Genomic DNA, 24,024 nt, shown 5'->3' with positions numbered 1-24,024 from the left:
TCTCTCTCTCTCTCTCTCTCTCTCTCTCTCTCTCTCTCTCTCTCTCTCTCTCTCTCTCCAGATTCCTGTGTTGGAGCGATACAGGCACATGCATGCAGAGGTCAGAGGACAATCTCAATTGTCAGTGCACATCTCTTGCCTTCTTTGACAGAGTCTTTTGTTCACTGCTGTGTGGAACAGGCTAGCCCACCCACAAGCTTCTGAGGCTTTCCCCATCTCTCCTTTGTGTTTTGATGTAGGCATGCTGGGATTACAGATGCATGCTGGGATTACAGATGCATGCTGCCACTTCCAGCTTTACACAGACCTTGTGGATCCGAACTCTGGTCCTTACACTTCCATGGCAAGAGCTTTGCTAACTGAGCCATCTTTGCGGGTCTCTTTCCAGAGTTCTGCTAGAGTCAGAAAATTCTGGTTTTCCATTTGTAACCCTGCCGGCTGGAAAAGCACAGCACCATTACAGTTCTCAGGCTTCCTGGATGGTCACTGAGACTTAAAGACAAAACCCAGCTCACATTTTTATATTTTATAAAATTACATAAACCAGTATCCCAAGTTCCCCCTGCCAGACCTGTCTAGACAAAGGGCAGAGTGCACGGACAGCTGGGTCATGAGTCTAATGTTCCTTCCTCTTAGCATCTCTGCTAAATACAGCGCCACAGGAAGCTGGGAGAGATGGGAACTGATTAGTGCTAAGAGTGTATTCCCAAAGATGGTAAAAGGTGAGAGGGCCCGGGCAGCAGAATGACCCCAGTAACAAAGACGGCAGGGACTCCCGCAGATCTGCTAATTAGAACACACAGCTACATGTGCCCATAAACTTCTGACGCTTATTATTTTTAGCATAAATCCCATTTCTGTCCATCTAACATAAATCCCAATTCTGTCCATCTCACACACAGAACGTTCTTGGGAAAAGCAAGGGTTCAATACTGGCTTTGGCTTTGGTCGCAGACTTCAGAACATTGGGAAACGGCTATTCTCTGTAACAGACACTTCGCCTGATCTCTCTGAAGTTTGATTTAGTGTTCACAGCCACACTGTAAAGATCTTCGGCTTTAATTACCTGCAGTAATCGCCATCTATAAGGGCCCAAAGAGAGTCATTTACAGTGATCAGTCATAAAACATTATGACTGAGCAGTAAATGTGGGAGCTGACTGTCATGAAGAGGTGACCACTGTTAGGCAGCATGTGCTAACAGGGGCCAGCTGAGAAAGTCCAGCATGGTTCCTAAAGTCAAAGGCAATTCTGCAGCATAAATGAGTAAAACACCGAAAGTGTCTTTGGAGAAAGACAGACCTGGGTTCAAATCTCTACTACCAAGTGAACTGTGCAGGCCCATGCAAGTTTTTTATCCCTTTGATTGCTTCCTCCCCTGTAAAATGAGGATGATACTGACCTTGTTACTTCTTTTTTCCCCTCCCCCAGTGGAGATTCATGGGGGTCACTTCAATGTTTTTAAACAGACATAATATTTGCATATTGTATACACAGTAGATATTCAATAAATGGCTATTTTTACTACTACTACCATAGTGTGCTTTTAGTAAACTTTGGGACAAACCACATTTCCCATCCTTATTTGTGTGCTAAAAGCTAGAGTTACCTGGTGAGACATTAGACTACCGTAATGGTTAAACCAGAGTATCCAGCGGGGCATGGTGATGCACACGTTTAATCCCAGTACGTGGGTCAGCCAGGGCTACACAGAGGGACACTGTCTCACAGCCTCCTGCCATTCCCCTGGCAAAAATACTGAGTGCCAACTTAGAATCACCCAGAAGACACACCTCTAAGCACGGCTAGGGTCTATGAGGGGTTACCTAGATTGTGTTCACTGAGGTGGGGAGATCCACCCTAGACATGGGTGGCTCCATCCTCTGGGCTAAGATCCTGGACTACATAAAAAGGAGAAAACAAATTGAGCCCCAGCATTCACCTCTCTTGGCACGTTGATGGTGGATGCTCTGTGACCTGCTGCCTCATGTTCTTGTCACCACTCCATCCCTGCTGAACCCTTGAGCTGTCAATCAAAATAAAGCCGCCCCCCCCCAATAAGGTGCTTGTGTCGGGTATTTTATGTCAGCAACGAGAGTAGTAACATACATGCCCTCAACACAAACAGCGCACTGTTACTAAAGCCATTGGTTCCACTCCGTGTGTCCCTCAGAAAATCATATGTTCCCGCTTTTCTGAAAGACGAGGTGTCAAAAGACAATTTAGTCCAACAAATCAATCTGGATTTAGAAAATCACAAACTTCCCCAGTATGAAAAATGTCGACAGGCGTTTCTTAATTAGTAGCTGTGGAACACTGAACTCATTCATAAGAAGAAATATACTGGGGATGACTGAGTAGAACAGAAAAAACAACCTACTAAACCCCACACCAGCGAGCTAACCAGTATTACTATTTGTACTTGACTATCCAGTAAAGATCGTTTTTCCGGGAAAATCACATTTATGATTTTACACAGATCTTCCCAGCCCCCCAAATTTCCTGTCTTTTCGTACTGGTAATGAAGGCGAGGAAGCCATAGGGTCTACCACATTCAATGGACCGGAGCAGGGCAGCGTGGGTGAGCTACAACGCTGGGGCTTTCCCTATGGTGTGAGTTTTGAACTATGATTCCTTCGTAGTCAAGTCTACAATCGAATTAACTTTAGGCCCCTGTCAGCTAACTTCAGAAAAGTTAAAAAAAAAAAAATCAGACCTCAGAGTCAAGGGCAAATACTACTAGGGCAACTTCAAGTTCCAGCCCTAAAACTGGCACCATTAGTGGACTCCCACGCTGACATATCTATGTATGCTCATTTAAAGTGGCGCATTTAACAAGAGGGCAGAGGGAAGACGGTTTGCGGGAGTTATTAAAGCTGAGCTTTGTGGAGGAGTTCGTGAAAAATCTGATTAGGCAAATCAGCACCAGATGGTAATCCGTGCCCTTAAATACTCAGCTCATAATTGGCAGAAGTAAATGAATACTTACGGCCTGTTTACTGATTCCAACTGGGCAGGGTGGCTCGGTGAGCAAATTCTCCTGAGCGCTCACTGACTGAGAACAGGTACCTGAGATGCCTGTCGGTGTTGGGAGCTAGGAGTGCCACAAGCATCCTTCTTAGAGATCCCTGGGATGGAGCGCATCTTCCTTTATCTCCTCCACAGTATCAAAGGCACCGTTGCCAACAATAACTGCTTAACTGGTTTGCCTCAAAAGGACAAAGACTTGAGTTTGACCCACATAAAAGCCAGACATGGCAATGCATGCCTGGAATCCCAATGCTAGGGAGGCAGAGAGGAAATGACCTCTGGGGCTTGCTGGCCAGACAACCTAGCAGAATTGGTGAGCTCCGGGTTTAGTTGAAGACCCTGGCTTACAAAGGGTGGAGAGGTATCAAGGAAGACATCCAACTTCAACCTCTGGTCTCCACATGAGCATGTATACATGTGCAGGAATGCACATACAGACACACACCCACAGACAGACCGACAGACACACACACACAGAACCCCGTTTCCAGTTTCACATCCACTTTACCCTTAAGCCTAGCCTAAGTTTGCTGTTGGTTCAAATGCACTTTGCTATGGCATTCCAGGGTGCCAGGTTGGCCTCACAGCTGAGTGTGCATAGCTAGCACACTGCTGTCACACAGACCCAGTGTTCAGTGGGAGGGGTGTGGTCTCCATCTTCACAAAGCAATGCCAGGCTCTCAAAGGTGCAGGTGGAGCAGGGCTTTCAGAGAATCCTAGCGGGAGGGTAGGCAGATGGTGCTCCCCGCCAGGGTCTCATGACCCAGGACATATATATGGTCTTCTTCATAGAAGTCACTAGGTTGTGGGGAGGAGTCATACAGACATTGTCGCGGCCTCAGTCTGCCATTGAGCAGTCTCTTGACTGGGTCAGTAACTTTGTGACTGGGTCAACAATTTTGTGATTGAGTCAGTGATCGTGAGACCAGGTCAGTGATCTTATGCCTGCATAAATGATCTAGCACTTGGTCAGTGTGGTAGGGTGGCAGTTTGCATAGGAATGGCCCCCATAGGGTCATATATCTGAATGTTTAGTCATTACAGAATGGTGCTGCTTGACAGGGATTAGGAGGCGTGGTCTTGTTGCGGTAGGTGCAGCCTTGCTGAAGGAAGAGTGTCACTGGAGGTGGACTTTTGGGTTTCAAATGCTCAAGCCAGGCCCAGTATCTCTCACTCTTCCAGCTGCTTGCCAATCCAGATGCAGAACTCTCAGTTACCCCCCCCCCCGGCACCCTGTCTGCCTGCATGCTGCCATCCTCTCTGCCATGATGATAATGAACTGAACCTATGAAAATGCAATCCCCAACTAAATGCTTCCCTGTATAAGACTTACCGTGGTCATGGTGTCTCTTCACAGCAAAAGAACATTGACTAAGACTATCGGTGACCTTAGGATGGCCCAGCCACCTTATGATTGTGTGAGTGCCCTTGGGAACTGCATCCCAAGCTCTTCTCTCAAAGTCTTGGTCTTCTAGCCTGTGAAATGGAGTTGACTATGGACTCCAGGGGAGCTAATGAGGAACCAGGGGGAGAGAATGGACATAAGAGCACGTCTATATGGTGTTCAAAGGAAGCCTTCACCTTTATTTTACCAAGTCCCTGGAGAACTATTTAATAGTTTGGAGAAACTCCAAATCTGCAGACACCCCAGAACAATATTTTACTCCTTGGTCACCTGAAATCATTCCGTAAAATCATGTCTTTTCCTCATTTGACATCTAAAATGTCTTGTCATAAAATGTAAAAGAATGCAAATATAATTTTCAGTGTGTTTTAGCATGCTGGCATATTTTAATAAAATCAGACTCCTTCAACACTCTTTTCTATGTAGTCAATGGAATCTAAATATTTGATGGGCCATGTTCAAAGATGTCTGTTGTACATGCACCAGCCATTTCAAAGCACACAGTCCAGTTCCCATCCTACACAGGGATCTTACAGCATTTCCTGATCACCTTCTGAAGCTGGTATTTCCATCCTTTTCTTCCAACGCTTATCCTAATTTGTTATATTTACTGACCCAAAGTATTTTATTGATCGTTCATCACAGCCATTTAAGTAGTATAGATGTGAATTTAAATTTCACTCAGGGACCATATGATCTTGGAAAGAAAAAAAAAGCAAAAACCAAACCAAACCTCTTCTCTCATACTGAGTTACTGATACGCTTATTCCTAACTTTCAATCAAAAAAGTGTATCACAGGGGCTGGGGAATTGGCTTGGAAGTAAAGAGCACATAGTGATAGTGTTCTTCCCGTGTGTGTGTGTGTGTGTGTGTGTGTGTGTGTGTGTGTGTGTGTAGAAAGAGAGAGAGAGAGAGAGAGAGAGAGAGAGAGAGAGAGAGAGAGAGAGAGAATATGTGTATGTTCATGTGTGTTTGTGCTTGTAGAAGTCAGAGGTTAAATTCAGATGTTGTTCATCAGGAGATAGGTTTCGCTTGTTTTTTGAAGCAGGGTCTCTGATTGGTCTAGAGCTCACCAATGCAGCTGATTGGCAGGCCAGAGAACAATAGTGGTTCTCCTGTCTCCATTTCCCTGGTGCTGTGATTACGCACACATGTCACCATGTTCAGCTTTTTATGTGGATGCTGGGGATCTGAACTCAAGCCCTGAAGCTCACTGACAAGCACTTTACCATCTGAGCCGAGTCCCCAAGTCCTAAGTATTGTCAATGAAAAGTGAAGTCGGTTTTTACCTTCTCTTCTTTGGTGGTGGCAGTGAAGGTAGGGCTAGGATGTGCATTTGGGGCATCATACATGCTAAGTAACTGTTCTATCACTGAGCTACAGTCCTAGCTTTCAAGGTCTTTCTGTTGATATTGAAGTGTTGGCGAATATCATAGCCTACTCTCATATTTTAATTTCATTCACCAATCCATCCATCTCATCTATCTGTCCACTCATTCACCCATCCATCTGTGTATCTATCCATCCATTCATCTGCCTACCCACCCACCCACTCACCTTCCATCCATCTGTCCATCTATCCAGCTATCTTTCCATCCAACTATCCACTCCTCCACCCATCTGTCCATGCATCTATCCACCCTTTTATCCATCTACCCAGTAACACACTCAGCATACATCCGTCCACTCGCCCACTCACTGCCCAACCTTCTGCCTATCCACCCACTTCCTACCCATCCTCCTGTGCCATGTGGGGCTCAGAAACAAAATATTTAAGGTGTCATTTTTACTTGCATTTTAGCTGAAAACGTAAGTGGAATACTGTGTGCTAACAGTAGTGATCATATAGACTGAATCCTCTAGTTGGGTGACCTGAAGCCAAACTCTGCAAATTACCCCAAGCGACCATGTGGCAAGCAAGCAGACAGGATGTCCTCGCAGGTCTGTGTGCTTCTGGGACTTTGCATTAGGCTACACTTTCACTTTTGCTGGGGATTCGTGGACTTGTGCATTTTGTTTTAACTGAATGAATTCTCACAGCATGAAGAGTGGATAGAAAATTATTTCTGGGGAGAAACCACAGCTTTGGGGTGCCTCGGATGCTAGGAAAGAGGTCATGCTGAAATTGAAGGTCACATTCACAGGGAATACCCATGTGCCATAAGCATTTGACCAAACAATCCGATATGATCAAGACCAGGCAAGGTAAGGGTGTCCATTTACAAAGTGCTCACTGTCTCAGGATGAGCCATCCAGATGGAATGGAGGTGCTATGGAGAAGATGACAGGAGAGCAGTGCGGTGAGGAATGAAGCTTCCAGGATCAGCGAGAGCCCTGAGACCCCATACTTCCCTTCATATCAGTGAACGTTGTAGCTAATGACTGAATAAGTAGTCCTATACTAGGGGTAGTTGTTCACGGCTTCTGTCTTTTCTCACGTGGTCTCACTGAGGGAGCCCAGGCTAGCCTTGCATTCACTATGTAGCTGAGGATGACCTTGAACACCCGATCCTTTTCCTCTCCCTCCTGAGCACAAGGATCATAGGTACTTTACTACCAGACTCAGTCTACGTGGTACTGGGGATCAAACCTGGGGCTCAGTGCATGCTGGGTAAGCACTGTCCCAACTGAGCGACATCCTCAACACTCAGAGCTGCTTCTTCTCCTCCTCTGTTTTACTTTCTTCTTAAGTATGTATGTGTTTGTGTGTCTGCATCTGTGGGTGTGCAGGTGAGTGCAGGTGGCATGTGGAGACCACAGAGGGCACTGGATTCCCTGGAACTGGGGTGAACAGGCAGTTGTAAGCTGTCAGACATGGGTACCCGAACAGAATCCAGGTCCTCTGTGAGAGAGAGCAGTAAGTGCTCTTAGCTGCTGAGTCATCTCTCCAGCCCACCATGACTTCTTTCTTTATAGAATGTCTAGAGAAGGACTCTGGAGACCTAATCTTAGATTGGTTCTGCCCACTATTACAAGGGTAGGTCTTGGTTCTGCCTACCAGCACCTGCCAGAGGGTGGGTCAGCATTTGCTGGGCAGGGCAAGCATGGTACCTAACTAGCTATGAGCTATGACCTCAAGACACAGAACCTATCCTACTTATGTTTTTGAGAATTCTGGCAACGAAGCATCATGTGCCCTACAGAGCTGCAGCTAGATTCTAAGCGGCTCGGCCAGGATGGAAGACCCAACGTCCCCACATCGGTTTGGAGAGTCTATTTTCAAATGTTTCCTATTGCTTTAGGAAGCCAACCCATGCCAGAGTCCATTCAAAGACTTACACCTGCTCCCTTTCATCCTTTTAATATTAAAAGCATGGGGAAAATAAGATAGGATTTCATCCGGGCACACAAAAGCCTGTGTTTTACAGGGCAGTCCTCTCGGATGACTGTGCAAAGACATTATTCCCGGGAACCTGCTTTCAACTCCTAACCATCTATGAGGGCTGCAGTTAAATTAGCATGACAGAGGACAAAAGAATGTTAAGTGGGCCTCAGAATTAAAAGCCGGGTTTGTCAGCCTGAAGGAGGATCAGCTAAAATGATAGGCTATCTGGAAATGTTGTTTGAAGAGAAGACATTAAAATGAAAGAGGTGAAGAAAGCAGGAAGGGGAGAGGCAGTCATTTCTGCTCTAATCTAAACTCCATCCCTCGCGGAGAATCTCATTATACTGGACATTTTGAATATTGGGTCAGAAGTGATGATGTGTCTAAAGTCCGTACAACGGCTTTTAAACAATGATTGATTAATCACCGTGCAGAACCCTTCCTACCTCCTAACGGTGGAAGAGACTCCCGTTCACATATTAATTCAGTGTGGAAGAGCCAATACGCAGAAGTTAACTTGATGTAAACTTTTCAAAACGAAAGGGCAAAGCAGGCTGACAGGTTTGTAAAACTTGCCTGGGTCTAAACTCGGAATAGAAATGTCTACTTCCAGGTAAGTCCAGCCTATTCAGGTTTCTGGGTGTGCACCTGAGCTGTGGGAGCTAGCTATGAAAGATTTACGTGGAATGCTTCCCTGTGCCACCTAGGTCCTTATCATCTGGTGGCTTAGATAATGTTAGAATATCAAAGCAAGTCTGCCCTAGCTAGGCAGTAAGGCTGCTCTGGGAGCCAGAACGGAGTGATCAGACTCTCTCCTTCCAGACTGGAATACCCACACGGCCCATGCCATACTATCTTCCCAACAACACACAAGGGGAGAAATGTTGATGCCTACTATTGCCATCCACTAAACAGGCATGGCACAGCATGTGGTACCATTAGGAGACCATGTTTCAGCTCTCACACTCCATGCATCTTAAAAGTTTATTTTATCCATACACAGTTCTACCTTTTGCTTCCCATAAGCTTCATGTGCAGCCAAAATACCAGCCACTGAACACCGGGAGATGGTTTGGTTGGTAAAATACTTGCCTTCCAAGCATGAGGATCTGGCTTCAGATCCCGCATAACCCACATAAAAAGCCAAGCATGGGGACAGTCTCTGTAACCCCAGTGCTGGGCAGGCAGACAAGCAGATTCATGGAACGTACTGGCCAGCAGGCCCCGCCAATTGCTGATTTCCAGTTCAGTTTAGAACCCCGTCTCTAAAAATAAGATAGGAGCAACTGAGGATGACAACCACCTACGGCCTCTATGTATACACATGAATATTACACACACACACACAAATTCTGGAAAGGTCTCTTATTGGTAGGTGTCAGCATATTTAGGCTCAGAGGCAAGGTGAGCCCTGCTCCTCCCTCTATTTCTACATTATAGCGAAGGAGAGATGGGAGGCGTGATAATTCAGTTTTTAACTAATTGTAGTATGATACATCCAGAATTTAATTCCCAGCACTGGACCAAGCTGGTCACAGCCACTACACCAAGGTCTTTATTCTCTAGACAAAAGTACGGAAACCATTTATATTCACCAAATACTAGTTGGCTGAAATCCTTTTTGGTTCTTCTGGAACACTGGATAGCAGCTTTTTGTTTCTTAAATTGTTAAGCTTCTCACAAAAGCCCACCTCAGAAGAATACAATACAGACATCCGAGGCTGTAGACACAGCACTCCGTTATGCTGCTGTACGGGGGTTGGCAGAGATGAAGACGTCCTAGAGACAGGAAGGCCCGACCAGAGTGGGAACCCCTAGCACTGTGAGCCGGAAGCCCAGACAATGATGGCTCAACAGTGGGGGTGGTAGGAACCACAGCTTGACCAGGACTGCTTGGATGTTCATATCCTTGACCTTTCTATTAAATCAATCTTCATTCTTACTCCAGGGCCCCCCAAAGGTGAACTTGGGGAGATGGGGGGCTTTGTCCCTCTTTCCAATGTGGCCACAAAGGACAAGTATAATTTTTCTGTTTTCCATAATTAATTTGACTTTTTAAAATTGGCATATTGAGGATGGGGGGGGCTAAATCTGGCTTGGAACCCAGGCTATGACCCCCCCCCAAGTTCAATAAGAATGTGAATGGCTCTTGGGGATGCCTTATTCCATGAGGAATCCAGGTGTGGGTGATGAGACTACCTACCAGGCTTCAAGCCCTCATGGGAGGCGACACGCCCATCCCAAGATGTAGCTCCCACCTACAAGGCACCACGCGACACACCGGCAGCCACACTGGCAGCCACACTTAAGCATATATCCTTGAGGGGTTTGTAGATTTATCAAGACTTCTGGTCTTTAGAGGTTTTCCAAATAGAACTTCTACTGGGAAAATGCATAATTGGTTCCATTTAACATTTAGCTAAGTGTCAGGGGAAGGTTCGCCTAAGAATTAAAACAAGACCGGTCCTTCCACCTCCTCCCTTCCCACACCATATCTAGTTTTGATAAAAAGTGAAGACTACATAAGGGAACAGAACGCAGGGTCTTACCTAACACGCATAAGTTTTCAGTACCAATCTCATTATGGCTCAACTTTAAGTGTTTTACCCGATGCCAATGAAAAGATAAAATTCTGCAAGGGAACGAGATGTGAGTCGTTTAATTATAATATTTATGAGTGGCTTCTTATATACTTTTTGGTTGGGGTAGCGCTGGAATTATTGCAAAAATTTTGCATATTCCAATTATCTACCACCACAGCATTGCGTTCAGAAAGGACTTTGCAAATACACTGTAATAGCTCTCTTCTTCTTCTCTACCTCAGGTCAGAACAGCCCATTGGGCGCCTGCGTGCGAACCATTTTGTAGCTCTGGGATAGGAGTATTGTGTGAACCAGAATTTCTTAAGGAATCATTTCCCCTCTTCTTCTAACAGGCTAAGGCTGATTTCCTTGGTTCTGAACCATAATGGCACTCTCTTTGGCCATCATTATCCTATTTATATCACAATCGAGTGCTAAATCAGATTTGCTGAACAGAATAAATGCCTCTAGTTATAAAACTTGGCAATCATTAATGATAATCATGAGCTCTTTGCTAATACAATCTCTGTCCCTTGTTATTGCTGCTGAAAACGTCTTGGTCAGTCATGTTCACTTCTCCGGTGGCTCTTGACAAAGGCAGTTCTTTCAATAGCAGAGTGTCACACAAGGGGAGTGTGATGCTCCAGCTAATCAACGTGCATTAAAAGGCCCGACTAATCCTCGGTCTGCCTGGTACGTGTTCTGGGGAGGAGAACTCAGTTCCTCAGAATTAAGGAGGCTCTCTGGGGCTGGAGGAATGGCTCAGTCAGTAAAGTACTTGTTTGGCAAGCGTAAGGTCCTTAATTTTATTGCTTAGGACCCATGTCTAAAGTTTGGGCACAGAAACAGGATCTACAATGCACAGTGCTGAGAAGGTGGCAGTGGGTAGATCCCTGGGGATCACCAGCTAGCACGCAAGTCTACCTGAACTAACGACTGAGAAAACCTGCCTTAAAAAAAAAGGAGAAAGGGGGTAGAGACATCGCTCAGTGGGTAAGAGTACTTTCTGCACTATCAGGAGGATCCGAGTTCCAAATTCTAGTACCCACGTGAAAAGCTGGATTCCGACCGGACTTATCACACACACACACACACACACACACACACACACACACACACACACACACACAGACATACAGACAGACACACACATACAGACACACAGACAGACACGTTTAATCCCAGCACTTGGAAGGCAGAGGCAGGCAGATCTCTGAGTTTGTTTGTGGACATCCTGGTTTACATAGTGAATTCCTGGATAGACAGGGCTACAAGGAGATTCTATCTCAAAACAGAAACAATAACAAAAACTAGGTGTTGTAAAGTGTGTCTGTAGCCCCATTCACTGTGGAGGGTGCAGACCGGAGGATGGCTGGAACTCGCTGGCTACCAATCAAGCTTCAGGTTCAATAGAATATGGTGGAGAGCGACAGAACAGAACACTGACGTCCTCCTCTGTCCACTACATTTATGATTATGGAAACATGCACATAACCCCTCCCCCCACAATTGTGCATGCACCATAATATGCTGCATACACTTGTATGCGTTCATGTGAATACACACGCAAGATGTTTTTAAAAGGTGGGGAGTAACTGAAGAAGATACCTGGCCTTCACACTGTATGCAGAGATGTGTATGACACCCACGCACACGCACACATACACAATTAAGAATGAAGAGAGGTGATGGTAGAATCACAACAGAGCCACACAGATCCCTTGTCAGGATGTCAGGAGTATATGAGAACGTACCCTCTCAATCCCCCCAAATCGACACCCAGTGCTTACGGCAGACATCTCCCCTGTGCATTCTGTCCCTTCTAGCAAAGCAGTTGTTCTGAGATGCCAGGTGAAGCAAACTCTACAGTTCATCCCACACACTTCAAAAGCTCAAACAAAAAACCACTTCCTGCAAGCCTCAAAGCATATTCAGGAAGATGAAATCCATGTATAAATGCCTGTATGTCAGGAAGATGTATCCACAGATACCATTTGCCCATATACCAGGAAGATGAAATCCACAGATACCATACGCCCATGTGCCAGGATGGCACTCTGACATTCATCTTCCAAGACTCTTCACCACTGACATTTTCTCAAATGTTTTATTCCATGAAAGGAGACACTGCCAACATGTGAGGACATACCATTGACACGTATGTTGGAAGCTGGTATAGCTCAGTTCATACTTGGGGTTATTTTTACTATTCTTTGGAATTAACTTTTTCATAGTAAAATTTCAAAGTCCAAATATTTATAGGTTTTTTTCAAACTAGAATTTCCCTGGAGAAATTGAATCTATAACTGCAACCCGTGTGTATGCAGTCGAATTGAGAGAAAATGAACAGATTATGCTTAGACACCGCCTATAAAATTCTGAGGCAGTGTCTATAAATTGTCTGAGTTGGATTAGTGCTCACTTGGTAATAGGCAGGCCATGGGTTTGGAATCCTCCTGCCTCAGCTTCCTGATTAGGGGATAAGTGTGGCAGATAGATCTACCTTTTAAAATTCTGCTAATTTTTTTCAAAATTCATGCATGATTGTGTGTGTGTGTGTGTGTGTGTGTGTGTGTGTGTGTAAAACTTCTGAACATCAGTACTGTCCTTCTACCACAGGCCTGGGGATTGATCTTAGGTACGTAGGTCACCAGGCTTCAAGCTCTTCACTCACAGAGCCATCTTGTTGGTCCCCAAAATAGCTAATTTAAACACAGCTGTATATGTGAATTTTCTTTTTCTCAAGGATGTTATTCTTAGGTTAACAGACTATAACCTACATTTTAGTCTCAAATAAGACCCAATCTGAAAAAGTTGTTAAAACAATGATATTGGCAGTGAACAAAAAAAAAAAAGAATAAACTTTTCTTTAAGTCTGTAAAACAAGCAAGATCTTGGGTGAAAAATAAAAAAATTCCTATCATCTGCAAATCATTCGAAGAAATCAATCTCCCTGAAGCCCTTCGAACTATCAACAATGGATCAATACAAAGCCATAAACCATATCAGAGAAAGACGACGCAGTGCACAGTGTCCCATCACAGAGTGGTTATTAATTACATACAGCAAGGATCTCTTTCAGGACCAGCAGTTGGATTATCAAAACTCACGTGCTATGCTCAGGTGGATGAACGGGCTTGTCTTGTTTTCTCCGTTCCTCTCATTCACAGCCTGCACGTAGTAAGCCCCGGAGTCGCTTGCTTTTGTAGCAAGGATCACCAGCTGATTCTCCAATGTGATGGCTCTGTTTCAGAGACAATACACAGTATTAAGGCCACGTAGGGGAATGCAACAAAAAAGCTCACTGAGTCAACAATATAGTAATAAAGACCTAAACATGGCCTGGGAAGATGGCTCAATTACTAAAGTACTTGTCTTGAAAGCTTGAGAGTCTGAGTCCAACCCAGAGGCCATGTGAAGAAGCTGGCTACGATGTCATGCTTACATTCCCAGCACTGATGAGGCAGAGATGAGCAGACCCTTGGGGCTCATCGGCCAGGCAGCTGCATAGTTCAAATGAGAATGGTCTTCACAGGCTCACATGTTGGAATGCTGGGTCCCCAATGTGTGGAACTGTTTGAGAAAGATTAGGAGGTGTGGCCTTGCTGGAGAAGGTGTGCAACTGGGGGGTGGGCTTTGAGGTTTCAAAAGTCCACAGCATTCCTAGTTGCCCACTCCCCTCTTTTTCTCTGCCTGTGGTGGTTGTCTTAACGTGTAAGCTCTCGGCCACTGTTCCAGCTTTATGCCTGCCTGCCATGATAGTCACTGACTCATTGTCTAAACTTATAAGCAAGTCCCAGTTAAACTCTTTATCAGTTGCCTTTGCCATAGTGTTCTGCCACAGCAATAAAAAAGTAAATTAGACACCAGTCTGTCCTACTTGGTGACTGTTAGGCCAGTGAAAGATCTTGTCTCGAAATACAAGAAGGGGTAGAGCCTGAGAAATGATTACAGAAGTTGACCTCTGGCCTTCACAGGAATGTGCACACACCCCCTGCACACTATACTCCCTGCAACCCCTCAAAAAAACATAAAAAGAAGAAATAAATAGACAAAAATCAACATGCGAACCCACCAAAAATAAAAATAAAGAGAAGTACTGTTGGCAATGGTCTTGTATCTTGTAAAGAATTGTCACTTGTATTGGTTTAATAAAATGCTGATTGGCCAGTAGCCAGGCAGGAAGCATAGGCGGGGTGACAAAAATAGGAGAATTCGGGGAAGAGGAAATGCTCAGCCTGCAGTTGTCACCCAGACACAGAGGAAGCAAGATGATATGCTTCACTGATAAAAGGTAACAAGTCATGTGGTTAACACAGACAAGAATTATGGGTTAATGTAAGATGTAAGAGTTACTTAATAAGAAGCCTAAGCTATTGGCCAAACAGAGTTGTATTTAATATAGTTTCTATGTTATTATTAGGGTCTGGGAAGCTGGGAAAAGAACAAATAATCTCTGCTTACATAGAAGAAATAAATAGGGAAAATCAACACAACACAAGCAGGCTAGCTTGTGACTGTGCCTTCTTGGAGTTCTACATCTGAACTCTTGACTGTAAGGAAGATGACACATACCCCTGGGGGCTAACACAGAGGGTCCAGAATTCATGATAGTGCCTGTTAGAAGTTCTAGGGGAACAGCCTTTTGTTCTAGGCCAGCAGAGGGCTGGACCATGAACTTATCTATGACAAGTGACTCTATTGTGCCCTTTGTCCCCTCAGAAACCTCACTGGAGCTTCACATGTCTGGCAGGCAGAGAGGTGCTGCTGGCCATAGTGCTAACTATTCCCACTGAAACTGTCCAATCATTATTAGTTACGGAGTACACACTCCTCCCTGTGCCTGCACGTCTAGTTGTACAGAGGAACCATTAAACAATAACACGTCTAACTTTTGACACCTTGACACATGTTATCATCTACAGAATTTACACTTGAAAACTGTAACTGAGTTACAAAAATGTTAAAAATATTTTAACCAAGTTCATGATTTTGCATGGGGCCGCATTCATAAGTAGGCCTGAAGAGTGGATATGCTTGAATTAATGATGAAGTCCTTTGCAGACATCCCAGTTTTAGCAGGAAAGAACCCTGAGGCACACTGGATCCACACACCCTTTCTTTGAGCCCTGGCTGCCTGCTCAGGTCACACACAGCAGCCTGCTGTCGGAGGTGAGACAAAGCCTTCTAGATCACCTCTGCCCTAGTTTCTTATTATGGCTCACAGTTCAAAGGTCAAGTCCATCATGGCAGGGAATAGAGGTAGCAGGAGGCTGAAGCAGTTGGTCTCATCTCATCCACAAACAGGAGGAAGAGAGGTGAATGCACACTGCTGTTCAGTGTCCTTTCCCCACCTATACAGTGCAGGATACCAGCCAGGGAGCCCTGCCACCCACAATCAATTCCCATGTCAATTAGTGCAGTCAAGATAACCCCCACAAGCATGCCCAGAGGCCCTTTTCCTGGAGGATTCTAAATTCTGACAAGCTGACAAGCACAAACTGATCACAGATCATATAAAGACTTCTCACTGTGGAATTTATCTAGAAGGGAAGAAGCCCATGAAGTTATAACATCCACACACTCAGGCTACTTCTTACAGGAAGCCCTGTATCCTTCCCCTTGTAAGTCTGTATCCCTCTGGCTAGTTTGAATGGCCAATGGGGAAGGGGATTTGTTTTGATATTATAATGCAAATGTGGCATCGGGGAGATATCCCAGTATGTTAAGTGCCTCTCGTGCAAGCTTGAGGGCTTGAAGTAGCTCCTCTGCACCCATGCAAAAAGCTAGGTATGCTAGTGCGTGTTTGCAATCCCAGTGTTGGGAAGGATACAAGTAGATCCCTGGTGCTCACCGCCTAGTCAGCCTAGCTAAAGCAGTAAGTCCAGACCCTGTCTCAAAAAACAAGAACTCCCAAAGTTGATCTCTGCCTTCTACATGTACACACACAGTCACACACTAATACACATGCACTAACACACACAGATGCACTCACCCTTGTCTACACACATATGTACACATGCATGCGCACAGATACACACATTAACACACATATGCATGCATGCACATATATATCTACACACAGTAAAACACACAGGCATGCATGCACACATACATGCATCTACACACACACACACTAACAGACACCTATGCCCTCGTGCATGCATGCACACACACTAATATATACTCTAACATACACATATGCATGCACGTACATCTACACATACCAATACACATACACTAACACGCACATGCATGTATGCACATATGTGTCTACACATACACAGCAAACGTGAGTAACGTGTTCTCTGGCTTACAAGTCAGGCCTTGCTACACAGCATGAGCCCACCCTCTCTTCTTTTCTGAAAGTAAAGTGTTGAGTGTTCCACAGGGACGGGGCCTATGTGTTCATTCTCTGACCTGTATATTCCCTTCCATATGGGCCCTTCAAAGGCAATAATCATCTTTCCCTCCTGTTACCTTGGAGAGCTTTTTTTCCCAAAAACCTCCTGGTTTTTCTACATTGTATAAAATTATCTTAAGGAGTGATTGCTCACCAGGCTCCCACAGGGCGTATTACATTTTAGGTCTCTATGGCTAACTTATTTCATGTCTCATTTAAGAAAATTTCCCTATTAGGAAGTTTTCAATTTTTCGTCCCATAAAAATATTTCAAAAAGAGTTTTACTATAATTATTTATGACTGCTTTATAGGTTCTTTTATAGAAGCATAGAAATTGTTCCATTTTATTTTAGTATATGTTACACTGGCACCTAAAATTAAATATGAATATTTACTACACATGAAGTTATACATTTAATAGTATAATTTAAAAATTGAATATATAACTTTTGCTTTCACATCTGATTTTTAGCATACTATTCTTAAGTATGTCTATTATTTCTCAGAATTAGTCATTTTAAAACGCTCGTTAATTCTTTATATTATTTACAACAGTGTTTCAAGGCTACTGAAAATTAAAAAGTATATAAAAAATAAAAACAGTAAGTTTTATACTTATTAAGGTTTTTATTTTAAAGCTCCTTCCTTTTAGTTTTTGATTTCTGTACATGTTCAAGACTAAAATTAAAAAAGAAAACTTCCACATTGTTTAAAAAGACAGTCACAAAAATGACATTTGAAAAAAAGCAATTCCACAAAAGGCTATTATTTTTCCCTCTATGAATTATTTCTATGTGGAGGATTTATACAAAAGAAACTAATGTGTGCAATAAAAGTGAAACATCTACAAACATCTATGTTGATGCTATGTCCTGATATCTGGCATATGCATGTGTGTGCACATGTGTGTGTGTGTGACTGTAAGTACATGTGTGTGGGGGGGTATGTGCATGAGTGTAGAGGGTGTACACACACACAACCATACACATGCGTGTGGAGGTCAGAGGTTGATGATGCTGGCTATCTTCCTCAGATGCCATCCACTGGACCTGGGGCTCACTAGTTCTGCTAGACCAGCTAGCCAGAAAACCCCAAGATCTGCCTGTCTATGCCCTACAGTGCTGCAATTAGAGACGCACACCATCTTGCTGAACTTTCGATAACTCGGGTTCTGGGGGCTGAACTCGGGTCCTTGTGCTTGAACAATAAGCACTTAGTCAACTGAGCCATCGGTCCAGCCATACGTACTGTGAGACTTCACTAAGAGAAATGGGTTTTAGAGACAGAGGGCCTCAGTGAGCAGCTGCGGGTTTGGTCCTATGAAGAGACTTCCAGAGGCACTGCATTTCCCAGGGCCCAAGCTGATGGTACCAGTAGCAGTTTTGTATGGCTATAGGGGAACACAGGGATAGCGTGGAAGCTGATGATTTGGGGTGAGCGCAGGACAGAAAGAATAGAAGGTTCTGAGGTTGGTGTGTATGTATATGTATGTGTGCAGGTTTTCTTATTGGTCTGTAACTATATTTTTTATGGCTAATGGGAATGCAGGTATAGTGTGGAAGCTGATGATTTGGGGTGAGGGCAGGACAGAAAGAATAGAAGGTTCTGAGGTTGGTGTGTATGTATATGTATGTGAGATAGGTTCTCTTATTGGTCTGTAACTAACTGATCGGGCTAAGCTGGCTGGCCAGTGAGTCCCAGGGATCTTCCTGTCTTTCCTTACAGTGCATGTGTAAGCATGCACCATGTTGGGTTCTGTTTTTTTTTTTTTTTTTTTTTTAACGTGGTTTGGGGCACTGAATTCAGATCCTCATGTTTCCATGTTAAGCACTTTACAGACTGAGCCATCTCCTCAACCCACAGAATCGTCCATCCTGCAGCCTACTCCATCTTTCTAGTTAGCTTTAACTGTCAACTTGATACAGCCCAGGGTCATCTGAAAGAGGAGTCAGGCTGGCCTGTGGGAAATGGTTTGGATTGTTAACTGATGCAGAATGGTCCAGCCCACTGTAGGCGCCACAATTCCCCGGGCAGGTAGTCCTTGACTGTATAAGAGAGCTAAAGAAGCACAAGGCTGTGAGCCGGCCAGGAAGCAGCGTTTCTCCACGGTTTCTACTTCAAGTTCCCATTTCCTCCCCTGCCTCGACGTCCCTCAATGACAGACTGTAATCTGTAAGTTGAAACGAGCCCATTCCTCCCCGAAGTTGCTTTTGGTCATGGCATTTGTCACAGCAACGGAATGGAACTTGGACACCGGCTCTGCACTGGCTGCTTCACAAAGTTAACACATGTCCCCTGAAATCAAATTTGCTTGAGTCCAAGTTCCTGTAACCAGAAGTGGACAGAGCACAGACACAGGCTCAAAACAGCTGTACACCATCACATCCATTCAGGATTTTAAGATAGCTTGTCTTTGGTGCATACGGCAAAGTCATAGGAATGTCTTTTTTATGTGTGTTGACATAAAACGGAGATGTGGTTGGTCTGTGAGTGGCGAGAGTGCGAGCCATTTTCTTCCGAATCCAGTGTTTTTGAATGTTTTCCAATCTCCCTACAACAAACATGCATATCACTTTGTTATCAGAAGAACGGTGTTGGAAAGAAGTGCAGAGGGGCATGCTTGGTGATTATGGGAGAAGAGTTTAATACTTTGCCCGTAATAGGAACGGCTCAGGTTTATTATAACATAATTCCAAAGAACTCATTTAAAACTTGCATTGACTTTGCAGGAAAATTATAGTGTTCAGCCAGAGAAATTTTCCCTTAACTTTACTGCAATAAATGTATGTATTTTTTTTAAAAAAATAAAATTATGTCTTTAGTCTTCCACTACCTTCATTCCACACTTTAAAAATGAAACTTCAGAATTCTTACCTCTAATTCAGTGAGTTAGTAATAAAAGCAGCAAGGGGAAGAAAAAAAAAAAACCTTTCTCCAGTGTCAGCAAATAGAGCTGGTGCCGAGGAAAGTACAATGCAAAGTTCAGAGAGAGCAAGTCAAGGGGGTCATTCGGGTGTGAACTCTAACTGCAGGAAGCGTTTTCAGAATCTGTTGTCCTGAACAAATGGGGCTCAGGAACAGAGAGACAGCATCACGGGTCTGCAAAGGATGCCAGTTTCCGAGCCTGCCTAGCTGGCGTGGCCCTGGGTTCCTGTAAGTCAGGTCGGTGACTCACACCTGTAAGCCTAGCACTCCAGAGATAGAGGCAGGAGGAGGAGAAGATAAAGGTCAGCCTTGGCCACATAGTGATTTGAGATTAGTCTGGCTACATGAGACCCTGTCTCAACAAGACAGTATACAACAGAAACAATAGCAACAACAACATGCTGGAGAAAAATGACACTAGAAGTGGATACTCAGATGTCAGGAAAGCCTCCACATGTGGGAACCTCAGACTGTGCTTCTTAAGTCACCATCCGCTGTCTCAACACACCACCCGCTTTCAGGGAGATGATGTGGATGTAGTAATTCCTAAGCCTCTAGATTTGTGGTTGGTGGAAACAGCCCATTGGGCACTTGTAGGTCCCCATAGACTAGGAAGGAAAAGGAAAGGTATTCAATACCCTGATTCACCATTTAGTTAGCTACCATTTGGATTCCCAGGCCTGGGTCTGAGGGGAAAGGAGAGTAAGCCAAACCGAGAGCACACGTTTTCATGTCAGAGAGCCAGAACTGGCCCAAGTACACTTCGAAAGGCAATGGGACACACACCTTAATCACTCTCCCTGGAGGATCTGGTGGGCAACGTCAGGAGCTCTGGGCATGTGCCAAGAGGAGTTGGTGGGCCAGTGTCAGGAGTTCTGGGCATTTGCCAAAGTGGTTTTAGAATCAACAATAGAGCCTATTGTTTGTTTTCCATGCCAAGGTAAATCATCACAGACTACCAATAAATATTGTTGTTGGTTATTGATTGCCTGATCATGTGTGTGTGTGTGTGTGTGTGTGTGTGTGTGTGTGTGTGCAGAAGCCAGAATCTAGCTGTTGGTACCATTCCTCAAGAACTGTATACCTTGCTTTTTTGAGATTGGGTCTCTGATTTTCTCAGAACTTGACAATTTGATGAGACTGGATGGGCACCAAACCCCTGGGATATGCCTAGGTTTACCCTCTCCAGAGGTAGCAATACCATCGGGCACTACTGCACCCAGCTGTTTGTGTGTGTGTTCTGGGGATTGAACTCCGGTCCTTATGCTTGCATGATCAACGCCCCACCAAGTGAGCTGTCTCTCCAGCTCACCAGTAGGTATTCTGGTTTTGGACATTTCCAACAGAAGCTAGGATGCTGGGTAAGCACTGCTTTTTATGTTATGACGAAAATGTCATAATGTCCATTAAAATAAGAACTCTGGCCATGGACTGTCAAATCTCAATGTAACATATAAATGTCCAAGCAGCATTTGATCAGTTTCAACTGACCCTCCAGTGCATTCAAAGAAATAGTGGAGGGAAGTGAGAAAAAAAAAGTTGTTCTTAAACTCTTTAAAAAAGTGTTTGAAATAGGTTCCATTTTAACTAAATGACCATTTAATGGGCTGGTTGCAAGGCTCGGTGTTTTGAGTGTGATTTGGATCCTGAGTTCCATCATGTAATAGCAAGTTCGAAGCAGCCAGCTTTGGACTGATGGACTTGCCTTGGTTGTGTAATTACAAGAACTGAAATTGCTTCCAAGTAGTTTTGGGGTTTGTGAGGCACTGGGTGCTGGGTAAGTGACTACCGCACTAGAGTGACAAATTTACTTAGTTAGGAGGTAGACACTCACTGCCAGTCCCTGGTTCTTAGTGGAGGGAGAACATGGGAAAGATGAATATCTATTTTTATTATGATTTGCTTATTGTTATGTGTTTGAGTCTTTGTGTGCATGTATGTATGTGCATCATGTGTGCATCTTGTGCCCATGGAAGCCAGAAGAGGGCAAAGGATCCCCTGGAGCTGGAGTTAGAGATAGTTGTTGATTGCCATTTGGGTGCTGGGAACCAAACCTGGATCCTCTGCGTAATCAGTAAGTGCTTTTAAGACTGAGTTATATCTTGCCAGGCCCAGCAAGTACATTATATATAAAAAGCAAGTGTAGGGACTAAGGTATGACTCAGTGATAGAGCCCCTGCCTAGAATCCCCCAATGAGGGGCTGGGGAGTGGTTCACTGGTAGAGCACCTGCCTAGAATCCCCCAATGAGGGGCTGGGGTGTGGCTCAGTGGTAGAGCCCCATGTACTTAGCATGCGTAAAGCCTGGGCTCCCAGTCCCAGTGTTACATGCAGCAATGTCAAAAATGAGAAGAAAGGCTCCAGTAAGCCTGAGATCTGTGGTTTTCCATGAAGGACATAGTGTTTCCAGTATGGGAAGACACTAGTGACAAGGAATACCATTTGATTTGTTATGACATGGGGAACCCAGCAATCATAACAGGAAGCTCAGCTACAATTCCCCAGTATGTGGCCTGCACCTTGCAAAATGTTGCCATGTATCCACGCAGGAGTCCTTTTCTATGGCAGGCATAGCTCATTTCACAATAGCAGGAATACAGAAAGGATACAATTACATCTATATGAATTCACCGCTCTCCAATTCTGTTTTGACTGCCAACTCTTTAGTTATAGATGCTGGTGGAGGTAAATTGTAGGATGGAATTCTGAATTGGTTATTCCCCCAAATCCTTCATATTTGAAGTAATTCAGATATACATTTTGTCTTACCCACTATGGTCCCCACTTTTCAAGCACTGAGTCTGAAAAAATAGTATTTATCCACCAGCAATAGTACATGTAGAAAATACTGGGTATTCATGTTCACCTACTTGCTCTGACTGTTCTTGTAGGAACTGGCAAATATATTTTGGTGCCTAGAACACAGGCAAGGAGAGGAATCATTTAAATATCCAATGGCTACTTATGGACAGTGTACAACATTTCCCCAGGAAGGCACGCTGCAGGGGTCTGGGGAGATGGCTCAGTTAGTAAAGTGTTTGCTTTGCAAACATGAGGACCTGAGTTTGATCCCCCAAATCCATGTACAAATGCTGGGGCAGCAGAGTAGTTCTGTAATCCCAGCACTGAAGAGGCAGAGGCAGGAGGATCCCTGGGGCTTTCTGATCAGTAAGTCTATCTGAATCAGTAAGTTCCAGGTCTAGGAAAAAATGCTATCTCAAAATATAAGTTGGATATACAGTGGAAAGCAATTAAGAAAGATAAACAGCATCAACCTCTAGTCTCTGTAGGCATGCACACACATATGCATGAATGCTTTCATACGTGTATGCATGTGCACACACACACATGGAAGGCTCACAGGGAGCTACAGTCACTGTATTCAGTGATGTAACCCTGGGTGATGGGGTCTAGTGGTGCATCTAGAGGTGATCAATGGACAAAGCTGTTCAGCGTGTTTTGCAGATGCATGGGACTAGTAAAGCCTCGCTTGCAGACCACCTCCCACAGTACATGCAGTTCTGCCTACAGCTACCTACTTAGCAGCAGCAAGAGTGAAATTTGGATAGGTGTCATCTGGGAAAGACAGACAACTCTCTAACCTGGAAGAGAGTGACAGTTCAGAATGAGATGACTGACCAGTCCTGTAGGTGACCCAGGAGGAAGTGTCATCCTCATGTCTGCTGGCCCACTTGCCCTCTAGAGTGGGAAACCTACCCAATCTGGGCTTGGTCTGGAGGCAGACACATAGGAACAGCTTAGTCCCCGCCCCCAAACCCTATTTGGCATCTGCCACACACATATCCTTTTCCAAGACAACACTTAGCCACATGCTTGCTCAGAGGTTTCAGTTCCTGTGTAGCGCGCCCTCTCTGCACATCCCTTTGCTTCTGAATGAAATCCCTTCTTTGCTAGGTGTGCTTCTTTGATTCTTTTAACAAGGAGCTGAGAAAGAAGCACTCAGTCTAGATAGAGGAATCAAAGACAGCCTGGGATCTCTACAACTCCTCCCCTCAGGCATGGGTGCAGAGTGAGTATCCCAGTTAGTGTGGCCCACAGCGGCAAAGAAACTTCAGGAAACCTCCAGGCGCCTGGAAGAGCAGTAGAGATGGCCACTCATCCAGGGACACGCTGCTTGTCTCTGATCAAAGCTGAAAGGAGTTGTGAACTCCGGTGTGCTCATCCCCCAGCCCAGCTCCCCAAGAGCCTGGCAACAAAAGTGAATGAGACCTTATTCTCTTATCAGACAGACTACACCATAAGCAGGCACAGGGACAAAAGATCACAGCATTCTGCATTAGCAGAGACTCCCTAGGCGGTCACACAGGGTCCTGGGTAGCAGAGACACCCTAGGT

At 44.6% G+C, this 24,024-nt stretch overlaps 1 protein-coding gene across 1 annotated transcript in view; it reads right to left on the bottom strand.

Moving 5' to 3' along the window:
- Nucleotides 1–24,024, bottom strand: part of Sdk1 (sidekick cell adhesion molecule 1) — a 622,567-nt gene that overhangs the window by 403,302 nt on the left and 195,241 nt on the right. The window contains exon 4 of the mRNA XM_026789743.1: nucleotides 13,453–13,586. Coding sequence (XP_026645544.1) covers nucleotides 13,453–13,586 — 134 coding nt within the window. The remainder of the gene's footprint in view (nucleotides 1–13,452; nucleotides 13,587–24,024) is intronic.

This window comes from Microtus ochrogaster, unplaced genomic scaffold (genome assembly GCF_000317375.1).
Source record: "Microtus ochrogaster isolate Prairie Vole_2 unplaced genomic scaffold, MicOch1.0 UNK27, whole genome shotgun sequence".
Taxonomy (NCBI): Eukaryota; Metazoa; Chordata; class Mammalia; order Rodentia; family Cricetidae; genus Microtus; species Microtus ochrogaster.
The sequence above is the reverse complement of the archived record's forward strand: the minus strand, read 5'-3'. Positions and strand labels throughout refer to the sequence as shown.